The sequence below is a fragment of the Dasypus novemcinctus genome, chromosome 5 (assembly GCF_030445035.2).
Source record: "Dasypus novemcinctus isolate mDasNov1 chromosome 5, mDasNov1.1.hap2, whole genome shotgun sequence".
NCBI lineage: Eukaryota > Metazoa > Chordata > Mammalia > Cingulata > Dasypodidae > Dasypus > Dasypus novemcinctus.
This window is the reverse complement of record NC_080677.1, coordinates 118864982-118884125: the sequence shown is the minus strand read 5'-3', so window position 1 is coordinate 118884125 and position 19144 is coordinate 118864982. Positions and strand designations below refer to the sequence as shown.

The 19144-nt window shown below is 36.8% G+C and overlaps 1 protein-coding gene across 2 annotated transcripts in view; it reads right to left on the bottom strand.

Annotated features, from left to right (window-relative positions):
• UBN2 (ubinuclein 2) overlaps positions 1-19144 on the bottom strand; it is a 104032-nt gene that overhangs the window by 31593 nt on the left and 53295 nt on the right. For both annotated transcript variants that reach the window (XM_058297446.2, XM_012526617.4), the window contains exons 13-16: positions 14258-14300; positions 8868-10418; positions 2719-2950; positions 2198-2287 (exon numbers count right to left, since the gene is read on the bottom strand). In XM_058297446.2, the coding sequence (XP_058153429.1) occupies positions 2198-2287; positions 2719-2950; positions 8868-10418; positions 14258-14300 (1916 nt within the window). The remainder of the gene's footprint in view (positions 1-2197; positions 2288-2718; positions 2951-8867; positions 10419-14257; positions 14301-19144) is intronic.

Below are 19144 nucleotides of genomic sequence, written 5' to 3'. Positions count from 1 at the left end.
CCATGTGCAGTGTTGATGCGCGCAAGGAGTGCCCTGCCATGTGGGGGTATCCCCGGGTAGGGGAGCCCCACGCACAAGGAGTGGGCCCCGTAAGGAGAGCCGCCCAGCGCGAAAGAAAGTGCAGCCTGCCCAGGAATGGCGCCGCACACACGGAGAGCTGACCCAGCAAGATGACATAACAAAAAGAAACACAGATTCCCTTGCCGCTGACAACAACAAAAAGCAGACAAAAGAAGAACACGCAGCAAATCGACACAGAGAACAGACAACTGGGGTGGGGGTAAGGGGAGAGAAAAGAAATATATAATAAATCTTAAAAAAAAAAAATGAGGGCAAGGGAGTGTATGTGTCTCAAGCACTTGAGTGTCTGCTTCCCACATGGGAGGTCCTGGGTTCAGTTCTTGGTGCCTCCTTAAAAAAAAAACCAAAACAAGCAAACAAACCAAAAAAACCCATTCAGGGGAGCTGATGTGGCTCACTGGTTGAGCACCAGCTTCCCACATATGAGGTCTTGGTACCTCAAAAAAAAAAAAAAGAGGACAAGATTAAGACCTTCCCAGATAAACAAAAACTGGCTATTATACTGGCCCTACAAGAGATGCTAAATAGAGTCCTGCAGGTTGAAAGGATAATAGACAATAGGTTGAAGCTGCCAAAAGAAATGAAGATCTTTGGTGAGTAAAACAACATGGGTAAATATAAATGCCAGTAGTATTGTACTTTCCACTTCCTACAGGATCTAAAAGGTAAATCCATAAAATGCAATGATAAACCAGTGGTTTGGACTCTTAATGTATAACTATGTAATCTGAGACAAGAACTAAATAAAGGCAGGGGTAGAGGGTACAGAAATATATTTTATGTATACTTCTGAAGTTGGTATCAAAGAAAACGAGTTGTTATAGATTTAGGATATTAAATTTAAGCCTATGGTTAACTACCAAAAAAAAGTATTAGAGTACATGCAAGCTCATAGAGACATACAGCTTGCCAGGGGTGGGGCAAAGAGGGAATGGGGAGTTAATGCATAATATTTAGGGAGATGGAAAGTTTTAGTAATGGAGGGTAGTGAGGGTACTTCCATTTTGTGAATGTGATTAATCCTACTACTGAATTGGGAGTGGTTGAGATGGGAAAGCTTATGTCCTATATATGTCTTCAAATTAAAAAAAAAACAAAACAGTTAAAGAGACAACGACAGTTAAATATAATACATGATCCTGAATAGGATCCAGCAGGGAGGAGAAAAGGCTTAAGGTCTTTAAGACTTTAACTGCACTTAAGGTCACTACATAAATACATGGCAGTATTAACTATCAAGGAGTATGATGTATACAACCTACACAGTGTTCAGAAAATAGATTAGACAGATAAACAGAAAGATGGATAGATAGTTGGATCTGGGTTTCTGGTGAGAATAGAGGTGGTGGAGTTCTCAGTTTGAGGTTTTTGTTATTTTTTTGTAAATTCTTCTCAAAAGACCCTTAGAATGCCCTTCAGAATAGTATAGTCTATTGAGGTCAACTGCTTGTGACATTGTGGACCTGTAGGTCAATGTTTTATGTACATTGTTCATTATGTAATTTCAAATATCAAAGTGATCTAGGTGGGATACATGAACATAAAGTATCCAGTTTAGATCATATTAATTTAATTAGTACTAAGAACCAGAAAAGTTTAGTGACTAAGAATATAGGCTATGATATCCTGGGTTTGTATCTCAGCTCAAACATTTCGTATTATCTTGGGCAAATTTCTTCACCTCTCTGGTTCAATTTTCTGATCTATAAAATGGGAATAGTTTTCTGTCCTTCACAGGCTTGTGAGAATTTAACATTAGCTAATAACATATCAGCAGTCATAAGCTACCTGGCGCTTAGTATACTCCAGTAAATGTAAACTATTATAATTATTGTACATGACTTTCGTAAACTTTCTTATGAATTCTCTTCTTAGTTACCATTCCACATAATAAATATCTTCAAAAAGGCTCTCTTCAGATATAACAAAATACCTTATTGACTTATTTCCTCTCTCTTATGAGGAGTTTGTTGTTAATAAGGAGTCAGTCATAGGAAAATTTGTTTTTCCCAACCTTTGTCATTCCATTCATAATTTTTTTTCCAGAAAAGACAAGTATAATTATAATCTATAAACATAAATAACAAAGATATGAAGAAATAGGTGGCTTTCTTACCGTTAAATGTTTGCTGTAAATGTGTAGGCAGAGGTGAGTGGGAAAGTGTTGCTGCATGCTGAGCTCCTGGCTGTAAACCCTTTAGTAAATCTAGGAGGAAAACAGACTTGTCAGTGATCTTCTTTCAATTAACATTTGAGCCTTCTAAGATAAAAAATGAAAATAGTTTGATTTAACAAATGCAATCATAGCCCGTCTTCAAATGCCTTCTAAAACTAGAGCAAATATATTTTTTAAAAATTTACATATATAAATGTATATGTATATGCAAATAACCCAGCAAATTTGACTTACTCTTATTATGAATATCATTAAGACAGAAATGTAATATAGACGGTTCATAAAAAATTGTAAAGAAAACCTCAGGGTCCAGAAATTTGACTACTTATATATGGGTAATATAACCTGCATTTCTTTAAAAAAAAAATTCTATAAAATTCACTACCTCCAACTGGACTCTCAGTATAAATTAGCGAAGTTTCCTAGTCTGACAAACTAGATAATGAAAGAGTCCCACTTACTCTGAGTTAGGCTATGGTGGAAAGCGGCTGAGGTAGATCCCGAGGTGGTTGTCACTCCAGCTGTGTCCGTTCCAAAGCCAAGTAGCTCCAAGGGAAACTGGAAGGGCATGGTCACTGGAACAAGGCCACCCAGCATCCCAAAAGGAGTCACATTTTGATTTGTTACAGACAAAGGTGATGTCATGAGAGTCAGAGGTGAGGCATTAGCCAATAATGATGCTCCTGCTGTGGACTGTGCAGAAACCAGGGGTCAAAATACGTTATAAATAAAGTATTTAACCTAAAATGATTTTATTTAATACCCTCATGGATGCAAGACTAACAGAAACTTTGTGAGACAGAAATTAAACTGAGGTAAAAAATTTATCTCAAATAGTTACCAATATTGGTTTTGAAAATATGCAAATTCTATTTGGAAATATTACTATAACTCAGCTCTTTATCAGCACTTTAGAATCCTTGGTATTTATTTTAATGGTGCCTATTTTAACATTCATTTACTTTCTTAATCCATTAAATCCCAACCTTAGATTTCTACTTCTCTACTTTTGCTCCTAGCCCACATACCTAAACCCCTAGTAGTTAATTCTGTACAATTTCAGTTTGGCCTCAAAAAATGCTTAGTAATTTTACTATTTACATCTTTCTTCCCTGCAGTTGCTGCTCCAGAGTATTATTTTCTTACAGCCACCTAACTCTATATCCTTTACCTTCCCCACGTAACTTTAAAGAGATAAGGCCATCCAGGATATTTTTCCTCACCATTAGCCTTTCCTGCCTCTCCCCAAAAGCTAACCCCTTGACTGGTGTCATGAATTCTACCTCTGCAGAACTTTCTTATACAAATATCTATTATTGTACCATTTCCACATTTACTCTGTCCTCTCATATACATATACCTCTCTATCTCTTTTTACATCTATGCTACTCCCAGCTCTTCCCTCAATCCCTAGCAACTGTCTTACTTATATGTATTCCTTTTCTTTATTATCAAGGAATGACAGTCTACATTTTCCACATGTTCTAATCTTCCCTTAATCCCTGAGAGCTGTTTCTATTTATACTGCTTTTCAGAAAGTAGACTCCCTAAGGTGAATTAGAGAGTGTTTTCAGATTCTCCTAGCTGGGCTTTGAAACACTTAAATCAGAAATACACTAACACTGATGAGCTTTCACTGAGAAATAACTTAAGCATACTCTTTAAGCTAATTATTTGATAAATTTTTTATACAGAAATTATTTTTCCCAATTTCACTTTTTCCTACATGCACTTACCAACAAAGATTTGATACAAATTTTACCAGATATTACCTATTATGCTGTCTGACATGGTAAGGTTTCTTCTGTAGCCTTATTTCACCAACTCCAGATTTCTCTGGTCAAAAATTCTACAGTTCTAAATTTGTTCAAGAAACAGAATTCTTTGAATTGTTTTTTTTAAGTCAATATATATGTTAGCTATTGTTAGTTTTATTTTGCATGTTATATCTACCAGTAAAAATTATTAATAAATTGCTATTCAATTTCTTAATGCATGAGAAAAATGTAGGCAAGCTGCTGAAACATATATACCACATTACACATATTTATACATTTAATGGCCCATGCCACTGCTCAAGAACATCCTAAGAAACCTATTCTGGTTCTTTCACCAGCTCTTTAATTGTGCTCTTCCCCTCCTTCCTTGTCTCCTTTGTTATCCCTCCAATTTATTTCTGCAATTCTGACCTCTCATCTCAAGTCCAATCCTGTATTTCTAAGAGTTTAGTGAAAAACTGCACTTTGGACATCTAACAATCACCATCCTGTAATGTTCAAAATTGAAGTTATTATGTTCCTAAATCAGTTCTCCTACCTTATGTGTTAAGGGCTATCATCAATAATCATTCTTTCTAGAATGATTATTTGTAGAAACTGGTCTGAAACCTTAGTTTTTAAATATCACAAAATGAAGGACAAGATGAGCTCACAGTTCACAAACCCATTCTTTCTTTTCTATCACAACTTCCTTAAATACTTAAGTATAAATCTTCATCACTTTACATTTGGACTCAACTAGTTTTCTGATTTGCCAGTGTTTTCCTCTACTGTGTCAACCATAATATTTAAAGTGGATGCATTTAGGAAAGAATTAGTAAGTTAGAAATAAAAGTGTCTTCAAGCAACTTGGGTAGAAATTATCCCACATCAATTTAAAAATCAACATGAGTTATTTCTTCTTTTAACCAAAATTCTATTGCAGTTTTAGGATGATATGGAGTCTCCATGGCTGTGTGTATACCCCAAGTGGGGTACCCTAGTGAGGAACATTAAATACTGCTTCTAAGGAGCACTCTTTTTAAACTTTTCTGTTGAGAGCTAATTGAAATATTAAAATAGATGGAAAGTATAAATTAGGGCCACTTCCAAAAGAAAATTGCTGAGTACTGGCAAAAAAATGTATACCTTGCCATAACTGCCTTAACATTTTATACTTTAGGGAATTCTGATATCCAATTTTATTGGTTTATAAAACTAAATCTAAAAATTAGAATGATAATCTAAATGCCATTTACAAAATTTTCTATGCTAGAAGAAAATGGCGACCTTTCAGAAGGAGAAATTGGCAACATGAATTGAAGTAAGCAAATAGCTAAGGATAATGCCCCATGACAAAAATTACTTTCCATGACCTCCACATTTACATTTCCCAGGGAAAATATGAAGGAAAACCTTGCTCTTCCTGTGGTGGGCATTCAGTCTTCTTCTTTTTTTTTTTTAACCACCTGTTCTATTTTATCTGTCCCCCATTCTCTTCAGCACCAATAACTATCATTTGAAATGTAAATTGGGCCATACCACTTCCCTGTTTAAGACCCTTTAATAATTTCCCACTGCATACAGAATAAAGACCAAAGTCATGATCATGGCCCACAAGGCCTTCCATGGTTCTGGCCTATCTCTGATCTCATGACCAATCCATCTCCCCTTTCAATCTAGTCATGCAGGCCTTTACTCCATGCCCTTTCTCATCTAGTGTCTCTTCACACCTACTGTTTACTCTTGCTTGGACTGTTCACACACACACCTCCCCCCCTTTATCTTCACACAGCTACTTCCTCCTACTTATCCAATTCTCAGCTTAAATGTTATCTATCCAGAAGCCTTGGCCAATTCCCCTATTTTAGCAGCAATCACTCTTCATATTATAGTTTTATTTTTTCATAGCACTTATCAACTTTCTCTTAAATTTCTGTTTCATTTTCCTTCCTAGAATATATGTCCCGTGACAGCATGGACCTTGAGCATGTTGTTTATCCCTGTATTCCCAGCACCTAGAAAAGTGCCTGGCACATATGAAACACTCAATAAACATATGCTTAATGATTTTTAGAATTATAAAGTGGCAAAGACAGGATTCACAGAAAATCATTAATTGGAAGGGCAAGAAAGAAGAAGAAACCCTGAGTGGAAAATTATCAAATAGAAAACAGAGCTAATCAACCTGAATCCAGAAATATTTGAACTTTTATTTAACTTAGGACCTGTCAGATTCACTCTACAAATGAGTATACAACTGAAGATGCCTTTCAGATGGGAGCTGAATGCTTTGGAGGCATAGATAGGAAATATGTTTTTACTGTTGGTGTGATACAGAGAGAATCTATAGAGTATAAGGAAGCTGATAAGATTTCAGTGAAATACTGCTCTGTTAAAACAAAAGGAAGCTTAAGTTCACCAAAAGATAGAAATAACCTTAGTCAAATACTGACCATTCTTCAGTCAAATCAGAAAGACAGAAAAAAATAGATCAGATATGAAGGCAGGAATAAAAGGATCTCCAAGTCATAAAGCCAGTTAGGAGAGAAAGAAAACCAGGAGAGTGGTCACTTTTTAAAAACACAAATTTGCCATATAGCCTCTTTGCTGACCAACTAATTATTTGTTAGACAATATCTGGGTTCTTTTGGGAAAATATAAATGATCAATACAAGAAGATCTCAGGGGTGGGGGGGAGTGGGGGAACTCAGAACTGATAGATTCTGGGGACGACAAAGGATGGAGAAAACATTCAAAGAAAACTAAGCAAATGAAAAAAATAAAGAAATTTTTAACTCCAGGAAAAAAATAAAACCTATTATAAGAAAGCAAATGAAGGAATATAATTTACCATAGTGAGAAGGGAAAAGGTAATACAAAACTTGATGAATTAAAGGTTTTCTATTCATTCGTATTATTTAAAAATACAGAAATAAAAAAATCAAAGACAGTTCAAAGTAGCCGACACTAGGGAGAAAGTCATGAAGCAGGGAACTGCCATTTCTGTTACAGTAATTTCACATATTTCTTTGACTAAAATAAAGATTAATTTTTAAAAATAAATATTAGTTTTTAAAAAACCAGCACATTTTAAAAGATAATAAAAAACCAAATGTAGTTAACTCCCAGACCTTCTTTATAACTTAAATTTTAACATAAAATCCCTAAATCAGTTTGTTTTTGTTAATTTGTTTCTAATGAAAGTAAAATTATATAGGTAAAATATCAATAAATCCTGGATTTCAATTAAAGAAATTAATCTACAAAATTAGAACAAAATTTACAGCTTAAGTACCTCATACCTAAGAACAAAATTACCTATGGTAACCTTAGGTACCTCATACCTAAGGTTACATTAATAGCAGAATAATGATTTGGGTTTTAAGTGGATATTGAATACCAACACTTAGACTGTAATTTAACAGCGGAGAAACTCTATAAATAGCAAGGGAAAAACTCTTCATTAGAAGTTCCTATTCCACTTACATAGGGGGCAGTATAAAGTTAGAGTACTTCCTTAAACAGGATTATATAAACCAATAAAAATCATGTTTTCATAGAATATTTAAGAACTAGCATTTCATAAAATGTTGGATTTTAAAAAGCTCATTATGAAACATTATATAAAACACATTTACTAGAAAAGAGTCTAAAAATGTACTAACCAAAATATAAACAATTATGCGATGATGGGTAGTTTTTATTTTCTTTTTCTGAATTTGCCTACCATGACCATATATGAGTTTTCAGGAAAACACAAAAACTTTAAAGAAATTCAACAATAATGTGAAGGACAAATCTGAGAAAAATCTCGGAATAAAAAGAAGGGGTAGAGAAATGAAACCAATGAAAGAAAATATATGGAAGAGAGATGAAATACGTGAATAATGAGAGTACTCAGAAAAAAAAAACCAAAAAAAAAAAAGCTGGAAGAAATGGGTAACAAATGATAATCAGACACACAATAGAATAAAATTTTCTTGAACTGAATAGCCAGGTCTGATACTGAAAAGTATTACTATGTTCTAGGTACAAAATTAATGAAAAACTAGACAAGCCTTGCCATTATCTGGGGAAATTCAAGTAAAAAGAGAAAATCTTACTGGCATTTAGGCAGACTAAACACATTACTTGTAAAGGAACAAAATAACAGAATGACTGCAGACTTCCCCACATGGCTGAATAGTAGGCAAGGATCAGTGGAGCAGTATTTTAAAAAGTTTGGAGTGTTAAGTTAGTGACCACAGAAGCATATACCTACATTCAAGTATGATAGCACAGAAGGAAATTATTAGCTATGTGAGAGTTAAAGTGTAACAGCATTCATTTACCCTTTTTGAAACGATTCCTTGCATAAAGTACTCACGATAATGGACACATAAATTTAAATGAAAAACTCATGAATGGGAACATTGTGGTTCAAAAAGACTACTGACACTAATTTGACATTGAAAATCATACACAAATAATTACAAAGTTGGGAGAACAAAGGGGACTATGGCAGGGAAGAAAGGAGACAAATGAATGCATATTAAAATCATAAGTTACTACTCTGATAAGAGGTACAGTTTTAAATATGCATTTTAATTGTGCTTTTCGAAAAACTTTAAAGTAAGCATATTATACTTTACTAAAAAAAAAAAACAAAAACAAACAAAAAAACAAACCACTTCCCAACCAAAACCTCATCCAAAGTGTCTCTGTCACTGTAATAAGGAACAATCCATGGCCATAAGATATAATAAGCCTATTATATACATCCTATATATTATAACAAGCTTATTAAAATGACTCAAAAAAGGATTATACAATCTTATATTTTATAACATATACATATATAACATACATACCTGCACACTGGCTGTTACCACTGAAGACCCTGAGGCAGAGGATGGTCTATGTAGAGTAGACAATGGTTTAGTAGCACCCTGTGTTCCACTTCCTGTTCCACCAGATAGATTAGTCCTATTAGTTCCACTTGAGTTAAGGTTGCTACCTCTGCTGGCAGGTACATTCACTGCAATTCCACTCAAGCTACTCTTCCCAACAGTTCCAGTGGATGATGAGTTTGCTAGCTTTGAAGAGGCCTGAAGATTTTTTGTAGATGGAAGGCCTGAGGTGCGATTAGATGGCAATAAATTCAAGGTGGGAGACTGTCTGCTAATGTTTATTCCACTGGGCTGTTTATGGACTGGGTTGTTACTACTGGAGTGGCTACTCTGAGCTACAAGTGCATTTGGACTGGAAGAATTTGGGGATACAGTGGGCTTGGGAGTTGGGTTGGATTTAGAAATAAGTTTAGTTGATACTGAAGGCTTAGCTGACAAAGAGGGCTTAGGTGAGGCAGAAGGCTTAGGTGAGGGCAAGGGTTTAGGAGATGTGGCAGGTTTTGGAGATGTGGCAAGTTTTGGGGATGCAGCCATTGAGAAAGGAGATTTGAAACCCTGCGTGGAGATTTGTGACACCATAGCCTTGGCTAAATAGTTACTGGAGGTAGTGGTGCTAGGTACTGTTCTAGAAACCAGGGGATGGGACCCTTGAGAACCATTTCCAGATGAGGGAGTAGATAAGGGAAGGCGGTACATAAGTGTCTTATCTGAAGTCTTAATAAGTGGGGATGAACAGGAAAGTTGGGGATTATTACTTAATTTCACCACTGGGTTAGTCTGTGACTTACTAATGGTTGCTTGTAATGGAGACACATAGTTTTGTTGGACAGCTGAATGCTGGTGCACCTTTGTTACTTGTGTTAAAGAAGAAGCATCCTGGGTCTCTGATGTTCCCAGAGTATGAGAGGAGGCAGCAACTTGGGCTTGGGAAGAAGAGGAGACATGGGTCTGTGAAGAGGAAGAAGTATGAATCTGGCTTGACCTCTGTAGTCCTTGCTGAAGTAGCCTGGCTGGCAAAGGTTCTAAGGAAACTTTAGGGTTCTGAATTGAAGATCCAGCAATAAGGCCTGAAGAGATGCCAGTATGAGCTAAATCCTGGGGTTTCTTTGGTACTGGCCCTGTGTGGCCAGCAATAAGACTCGATGAATGTGCAGTAGGAGTAGAATCTAGTTTTTTGGGAGTAGCCAGTGGCAGCTTACTCATGATACTTGCTAATTTTTCTTCTCTCAGTCCTGGACGAGGTTTTGCAGTTGGCATGCTTATCCTTGCTCCAACTGGAGGGCCCTTGTTCCCATTGTTGATAACAGCTAAAGCTTCAGAAACAAGATCCAGTGAAGATGAATGGAAAGAAAGGTCTTCATCTAGTGAGTCATCAAGGCAGATGGTTTCTTGGGCTGGTGTAGAGCTAGAACTGGTTGAGGCAATGGCAGATGTGTTGGAGCTTGTTGAAGGACCACCAACTGAGGCCACCAAGGATGCAGGAGTTTTCTGGTCCTTTTTTGGACTACACTCCTAGTATAAACAGCATTATGTTGGAAAAAGATAAAAATTAACATAAAGTTACGAAGTATCCATTTTTAAATAAATTTTTATTGTGTTTCTACAGGAAATCTTTAAAACTATCAAACAAAAATTATTTTTGAGAGGACAGTGATCATGACTGAGCTGTCCTCACAAAGCCCAAAGTTTCTGATACATATATCGCACATATCTGCCATACCTTAGTAAGTCATTCCAAAAAGAGGGCTTAAAACCAAGTTGTGGGGACATTCATATACTGGTTTCATTATCTGCATGCACCCCTTGCCCACCTCTATCATATGTTCAGATACTATTTCAAATCCATCTGTCCAGAGACTATTCACTTTTTATTCTCCCTCTACCCAGGAGAAATTCTGCCTTTACATTAAGACTCTACTGTCTTAATGACTCTGTTATGGTCTGCTAAAATGTTGAACTGCACTTTATGATGCCTTGCATTCCTGCCTCTCAGTATGTTCTGTATTATAGCTACCCAGAGTCTGTACAGAGAAAAACTGAAACATCTGGAAGATGATTCAATCCAAGTAAACTTAAATTATGTTTTCTATTATTATAGTAGAAGTTACTTATAATTTATTTAACATATATTTATTAAGTGCCTACAATAAACAAGGCAGTATATTAAGGATACAATGATATTGGATTAAAACTCTAGTACATGGGGAGCAGTTGTGGCTCAGCGGTTAGGTACCTGCTTCCCCCATATGAGGTCCCAGGTTCACTCCCAGATACCTCCTAAAACAAAACAAAACAAAACAAAACAAAACAAAACAAAACAAAACAAAAACAAAAACAAAAAACCCTCTAACACCTAAAAGAATATCATCAGTTTTCACACAAAAAAATAACCTTCTTAAAATTCAAAGAAGAGATAAGAGAATTAGAGCAGTTTAAAATACTTAAAGAGCAGAAGATTAAAAGCAACTGTTTCTTTTTCAAGAGAAAGATAAAATATTTCATTAATTTATGATTAAGAAAAAACAAAAATATTAAATAAAAATCATTTCAAAGTTTCCTTATTTCTTAAAAACACACACCAAACAAATCCAAACCCAAAGTCTTATATTTGTATTGATATATACAAGCACAGCACTTACCTTAAGCATAGTAGGAAAACAATGGACAGGAATGGCCTTTACTATCTCCTTCTAACGTATTATAGTAAGTAAGCTGTTAAAAACAGTTATACTCTAACTTCCTTGGCAATTTTTCTAAGTGTCTATTCTAAAATCCCTCACTAAAAACCCTACTGCCCATCAGAACTGTAGGTATAAGTGCATTAAGGTCACAATTGTCTGCTAAGATGAATGGGTAATGCAGATAAGACGTGTTTACTTTGACATGCCGTCCAATTACATAATTAGTAAAAATTCCAAATTTATAACAAGTACAGAAACTGAGGGTGGGGAAAATATAATGGAATAATGTTGGCAATGTTACCAGTATAAAATTGCCATCTTAGTAACTTTTTAATTTATATTTTCTTTATAAAAATAACATTAAATCCACCTAAATACTGTATAGAAATTAAAAAGGAGGGAGCAGATTTACATTAATTGACAGAGAAAAATGCCAAAGATATAACTGAGTCAAAACAGTTAAGTTATCCTAGTCACATAAATGATAAAGCAAACTGAATAAATGAAGAGTTAGATGGCTGGCTGGAAGGAAGAGAGGGGAAGGACAGAGATCCAGAAGAAGAGAGGCAGATTTATACCAGCAAGTCAAGAGCTTTCTGTCTCTGAGTGAGAAATTTCTGGACATTTTTACATTTGTCCTTCTTACTTATCTCTGTTGTTTGCATTTTCTCCTGTAAGTATTTCCTTATATAATCTTTTTAATTAGAAAAGGTATGTGGGAGAAGGGGGAGTGGAAAGTATGGAAAAAACCAAACATGCAATATAACTTTTCTAGGGGAAAAAGTAATTCAGTCACAGAGAAACAAACAAAACTGATATTAATTCCCCTACATTACCCAAAAACATCCATTATTAGAAATCTGATAAATTCCTTGCCTAGCTCTTTTATTAGTCATATGCTTGAATAGATGTGTCAAAATTTAACCAGTCCTTTATGGAGAGTATTAAGAGTTTAGTTAAACAAACTCAAGTGGCAAAACAATGCTTGAACTCAACAGATTTAGTGAAAGATTTAATACTATTTAGATTAGAACACAAAGTAGGCTTATTAAGAAGAGGACTATTTATTTTATATTCAAAGAGGCTCTACCACCAAAAGTTAGGAAGACAACAGAGAAACTCTCTCTGGCCACAACCTCACAAGCAAAGAAATTCACCTATTCAGAGATTCAGAGATAAGGCTGGGAGAAAGTCTAAAACTAAAACCTAAGAGATTGGGCTTTCATGAAAGTGTCAATTTCAAATGATTCTACTTTTACTTTCTAGAGGCTATGCTTGGTTCTCATTCAAATTTGCTTTGTCTATTTTGATAGGATATATTTTATCCCCTCTTCTATTTCTTTAGTATTTAAAAATTTCAATTATAAATATTTTATGTTGTATACCCAATAAGCCCACTAGTTTAGGTTCTTAGACCTCTAATTCCATTGTTTGTTGTTTCTGCTGACTCTCATTCATTGTAATTTACTTCCACAAGTATTTTACAATTTTGGATTGTAAATTCATGTTTGACATGGTTTATATGTGGTACGCCTCAGAGGCTGGGATAAGGACACATTGCTTTTGTCAAATAGTTTTGTCAAATGCCTAAAAATTTTAAGTTACTTTCTCACCTTGCAGCCCAGGTTATGCAAGTAGTGTACATCAAACTCCTAAATCAGGGAAAATTCTTAGGCAGGACTTTCCTTCCTCAACCCAGAGATTACATCAAGACAGACAAGTTTCTTATTCTCTTTGCTAGTGAATAGATTTTTTTCTAGTCATTTCTTTTATTAAAGATGTTATCCTTTGAGAATTCCAGATTTATGGAGGGTTCTCATTCCTGCACAAGCCCAAGAAGCCTCTAGCTACTGTGTTCTGAGAAGATATTAAACAAACCTCAAGGTAATGGAAATCAAATGCCTGAGAGGGCAACCAGTTTCCATGACATTTTAACACTCTGGAAGCTCATTCTCTGTGTTTAGACCTTAGGGATTTCTCTTATATTCTTGTAATCTCAGTTACGTTTTAAAAGGTATTTGTTATATTTAATCTAGAATCCCTACGCAATAATAAGTTAAGCTTCACAATTAATTACTCTATGCAAATTTCCCATTGCTACACAGTCATTTAGTCTCCCAAATACATAAGTTCTATGGTTTTTTAAAAACTTTGAAGACACCCATCTTAGAGTATGGTACTACTGATCATGATAAACACTAGAAAACATTTTCATCTTAAGAATGTATCTCGGGAAACGGACTTTGGCCCAGTGGTTAGGGCGTCCGTCTACCATATGGGAGGTCCGCGGTTCAAGCCCCGGGCCTCCTTGACCCGAGTGGAGCTGGCCCATGCGCAGTGCTGATGCGCGCAAGGAGTGCCGTGCTACACAGGGGTGTCCCCCGCGTAGGGGAGCCCCACGCGCAAGGAGTGCACCCATAAGGAGAGCCGCCCAGCGCAAAGGAGGGAGCAGCCTGCTGAGGAATGGCGCCGCCCACACTTCCCGTGCCGCTGACGACAACAGAAGCGGACAGAGAAACAAGACGCAGCAAAAAGACATAGAAAACAGACAACCGGGGGAGGGGAGGGGAATTAAATAAATAAAAATAAAATCTTTAAAAAAAAAAAAAAAAAAAAAGAATGTATCTCAACATTCACCAATTATAATTAAAGATTTGGTTCACTACTTACCTTCAATTTAGGTTTAGGTGCAGGAATCACCTTTTTCTTTGCCCTAAAATAGAAGATTTAAAATGAGGCCGTTTCAGTAACAGTGAGATCACTCATTATGAAATTACAACATATAACCTTGTTTTTTTACATGAATAAATAATTTCTTCTACTAATTGGAAAGCTCTGAGAGAAGGAACTATTACATAATTGCTGAATTTATATGTGAATAAAACACTTCCTCAATTTGAATTAAATGGAAGGAAGGCTAACCAATTAGTAAAAGACGAAATGTGGAGGGTAAATTAAAAAAAAAAAATTAAATGTAAACACAGGTGAGCAGCTGTAGCTTAAGCAGTTGAGTGCCTCCTTCCCATGTATGAAGCCCTAAGCTCAATCTCTGGTACCTCCTAAAAACAAACACAAATAACAATAAGGGAAGTGGATATGGCTCAACAGATAGAGCTTCCGCCTACCATATAGGAAGCGCAGGGTACGATGCCCAGGGCCTCCTGGCCAGTGTGGTGAGCTCGCCCATGCGGAGAGCCACTGTGTACAAGGAGTGTCACCTTGCACAGTGGTGTCCCCTGCTCAAGGAGTGGCCCCTGTGCAAGGAGTGTAGCCCCGTGCAGGAGAGCGGACTGCCCAGGAGTGGAGCAACCCACACAGAGAGCTGACACAACAAAAAAGAGACACAGAGAAGAGACAATATGAGACACAGCGAACTAGGGAGCTGAGGAGGAGCAAGAGAATGATCACCTCTCTCCCACTATGGAAGGTCCCTGGATGGGTTCCTGGAGCTGCCTAATGAGAATACAACAGACACAGAAGAACACACAGCAAATGATCACAGACAGCAGACAATGGTGGGGGGGGGGCGGGAAAAATCACACACAAAACGATGAAACCAACTCTCACTGGGGAGCAGATGTAGCTCAGTGGTTGAGCACTTGCTTTCCATGTATAAGGTCCTGGGTTCAATCCCCAGTACCTACTTAAAAAAAAAAATGCATAAAATACAAAATAGATGAAAATAGGTTAACAAAGTTGCTTAAGGAGAATCACTTCAAAGAACCGGTGAGCAGAGCAGGTATAGCTCAGTGGCTGAGTACCTGCTTTGCATGTATGAGGTCGTGGGTTCAATCCCCGGTACCTCCTATTAAAAAAAAAAAAAAAAGAACTGGTAAGAATTCTAAATTTGTAGAGTTTCGAGGAATTTAAGCTTCAATTAAACCCTGTCAGTAAGCTCTGAATGAGGTTTCATTAAAAAAACAAAACAAACCCTTCAAGTTTATAAAGGAACTTATTATTTTTTAATGTAAAAATCAGACAGAACTCCTCAAAGTGACAGTAAAAGAAGGCAAGGAAAAAAAATACCGTGGAACCTTGGAACCTTTGGGAACTAGTGTCAAAAAGTTTGAAGATATAAAAAATTATATGGGTTCCACAGTAGGAGAACGTAATCAATAAATGTTTGCTTGAATAACTAAAGGCTTGACAAGCTCAACTACCTAACTGTGACTGAATATTTCTACTTTATTATGTTAAAAACTTGTCACTTGGATAAATAAGTATCTTGATTAAAACTGCCAATCTCAGACTTCTGGGAAGATGGAGGATTAGAAAGTCGTAGGGATGTAGGCTATGGGTAGGGGAGCTGTTCATCTCTTTATAGGTAACCTGAGCTGTATGTGTCCTGAGCTGTACGTTTGGGACAGTGAGAACTGCAGCCCTGCCCTTGGTAACCATGACAACAATTCCAGTCCAGGAAAATTCAAAGTCTACAGACTTTAAATATTCAGGAAAAATGCAAACCAAATGTGCTAAAAGCTTATCTAAATGTATGAAGTCCATGCCAAAAGCTTACCTAGGATGTGGAAGACATATGTTAACTCAAGCTTATTGAGCACTGAAAAAAAGAACCATTTGGCCCTTCCTCTGTATAAAAAGAATTAAAAAATCTTGTTCGGGGCTGGGATTTTGAATGAGAAGCTCTGAACCCAGCTGGTTGTAAGTAAATCCTTTTTCCTTCCCGGAATTATTCCTGAGTCCTGGCCTTTCTATACACAAATAATTGAACCTCTCTCGACTTCTACAACAGTAGAATTTTCTCCTCTCACAGAAAACAGCTAGAGGACAGGCAGAAATGGCCTGGAAAATAGAAGTTCTAGGGTATAAGACACTAGGGGAAGGATGGACATTGCCCAGAAGAGAGAGAGGCACAATAAAGGAACCTCCACATTGAGACTCTGAGTAGACTGCAGCTGGAGCTGCTGGAACCCCTCCCCAACCCGAGGAGGTGAAAGCATTGACTTCTCCAGCCTCTGGTCTGCAGCTACATACAAAGGGGGCAGCAGGGGATCCACCTCCTCAGGAAATGAAGAGGGACTCAGTCAAAGGCTGATTCAGCTTTTGACCTACAAATTTGTATGCTGTGACACAGGAGCCCTTAGGCTGTGCCATATTTGCCTTGGGAGACAGCACAAGACCAAAGTTATTCAGTCCTCTCAAATGCCCTCCCTTCTGATCAGGACTGGTTGTTGAAGATGCAGGAGTGGAATTACTTCCTACCTGAGAAAAAAGAGGGGGCTACTGTGGGGCCAGGTTGGAGAACTGGCTGTGAGAAAGTTTGATATGTGAGGCTTTTAGCCTCCAGAAAGGAACTTCTGTCACATTGATCCAGTTCCTGTTGTAGCAAACACACTCTGACCAGTCTTTGAATTAAGGGACCTGCCAAAGAGCACCACCTGCTGCGGACCAACGAAGTACAAGTGAGGTAATTAAAAGTAAATAGAGGATTTTCCCGGCCTTTACAACCTCCCTCTACAAAACCAGGTTTGCAACACATTACTGGGTCCAGGGCCCAGATCTGAACAACTAACAGGGACAATCCTAAAGACCTAGAACAATTGAACAAAGAATCAAAAAAGGGCAAAAATACAGTTTCCTGCCACTAAATCCCTACAAAAGAGAGAGAAATTAAGTAACAGAGTAAACTCACCATCATAATCAGCTGCCCAGAAATTAGCAAAAAATTATAAGCTATACTAAGAAAATGGTAGAAATGGCCCAACCAAAGGAATATATCAAAGCCCTGGATGAGACCAGGATTTGAGACAACTAATCAACAAGACTCATACAAATTTCCAAAATTAAACTAACAAGTTGAAAGACAATATGGCTGAAGAGATAAAGGACATCAAGAAGACACTGATGGAGTGGATGTGGCTCAAGTGGGTGAATGCTTGCTTCCCATCTGGGAGGTCCCAGGTTCAGTCCCCGTGCCTCCTGAAAGCAAAAAAGCAAACAACAAGCAAAAAAACCCCCACAAAAACAAGAAACTAAGGGAAGCCAAGGTAGTTCAGTGATAGAGCACTGGCTTTCCAAACATGAGGTCCCGGGTTCAATCTCTGGTCCCCAGTACCTCAAAAAGAAACAAACAAAAAAAAAACCATTAGAGACATACAATAGCAGACTCAAAATAACAGAGAAAGAATAAGTGACAGAAGAAAGAATACCTGAAATTGAAGAGAGAAAAGAATAGAAAAGAATGGAAAAAATTGAGCAGGGGAGGTGAATGATAACACAAAATGCAACAATGTATGTGTCATGGGACTCCAGAGAGAAAAGAGAAGGGGAAAGGGGCAGGAAGAGTATTTGAGGAAATAATGGTTGAAAATTTCCAAACTCTCACAAAAGAAATAAACTTACATGTCCAAGAAGCGCAGTGTTCTCCAACCAGAATAAATGTGAATCTCCAACCAGAATAAATGCGTTCTGGTTCTCCAACCAGAATAAATATGTTCCAAGACACATACTACTCAGAATGTCAAACATCAAAGATAAAGAAAAAATTCTGAGAGCAGCAAGGGAGAAGCAAACCATCACATACAAGGGACTGTCAGTAAGACTAAGTATGGATTTCTCATCAGAAACCATGGAAACGAGAAGACAGGGTATGATACAATTAGGATGCTGAAAAAGAAAAATTTCCAGCCAAGCATTCTTTATCCGGCAAACCTGTCCTTCAAATATGAAGGTAAGTTTACAATATTAACAAACATTACTTAGGAGGGTTTGTGAAAAAGAATCTGCCTTTGCAAGAAATATTAAATGGAGCCTTACAGCCTGAAAGAAAAAGAGAGAAGAGCTCGAGGCTTGAAGCAGAGTATAAAAGGCAAGAATAGCTAAAAGGATAACTAAAAGAGTAAAAAGACAGAAGAAAATAAGATATGACATACTAAAACCAAAGAATAAAATGATGGAAGTAAATAATGCATTTACAGTAATATCACTGATTGTGAATGGATTAAACTCCTCCTCAATCAAAAGATAAAGGCTGAGTGACTGGATAAAAAAAACATGAGCCATAAATATGCTGCCTACAAGAGACTCACCTTAGATCCAAGGATATAAACCAACTGAAAGTGAAAAGTTGGGAAAAAAATACTCCATGCAAACAGTACTCAAAAAAGAAAAGAGGTAGCTATACTAGTATCAGACAAAACAGACTCTAAATGCAAAAAAGCTATAAGAGACAAAGAAGGCCATTATATATTAATAAAAGGAACAATCAAACAGGGAGAAATAACAGTCATAAATGTCTATGCACCTAACCAGGGTGCCCCAAAATACATGAGGCAAACTCTGGTAAAACTCAAGGGAAAAATAGACATCTCTACAATAATAATCAAATAACCACGCACATGATTAGATCGAACAAATAGACAGAAGATCAACATGGAAAAAGAAAACTTGAACAATATGGTAAACAAGCTAGACCTACCAGACATATATAGAATGTTGCATACCAAATCAGTGGGTTATACGTTATTCTTCTCAAGTGCTTATGGATCTTTCTCCAAGATAGAATACGTTAGGTCATAACGCAGGTCTCAATAAATATAA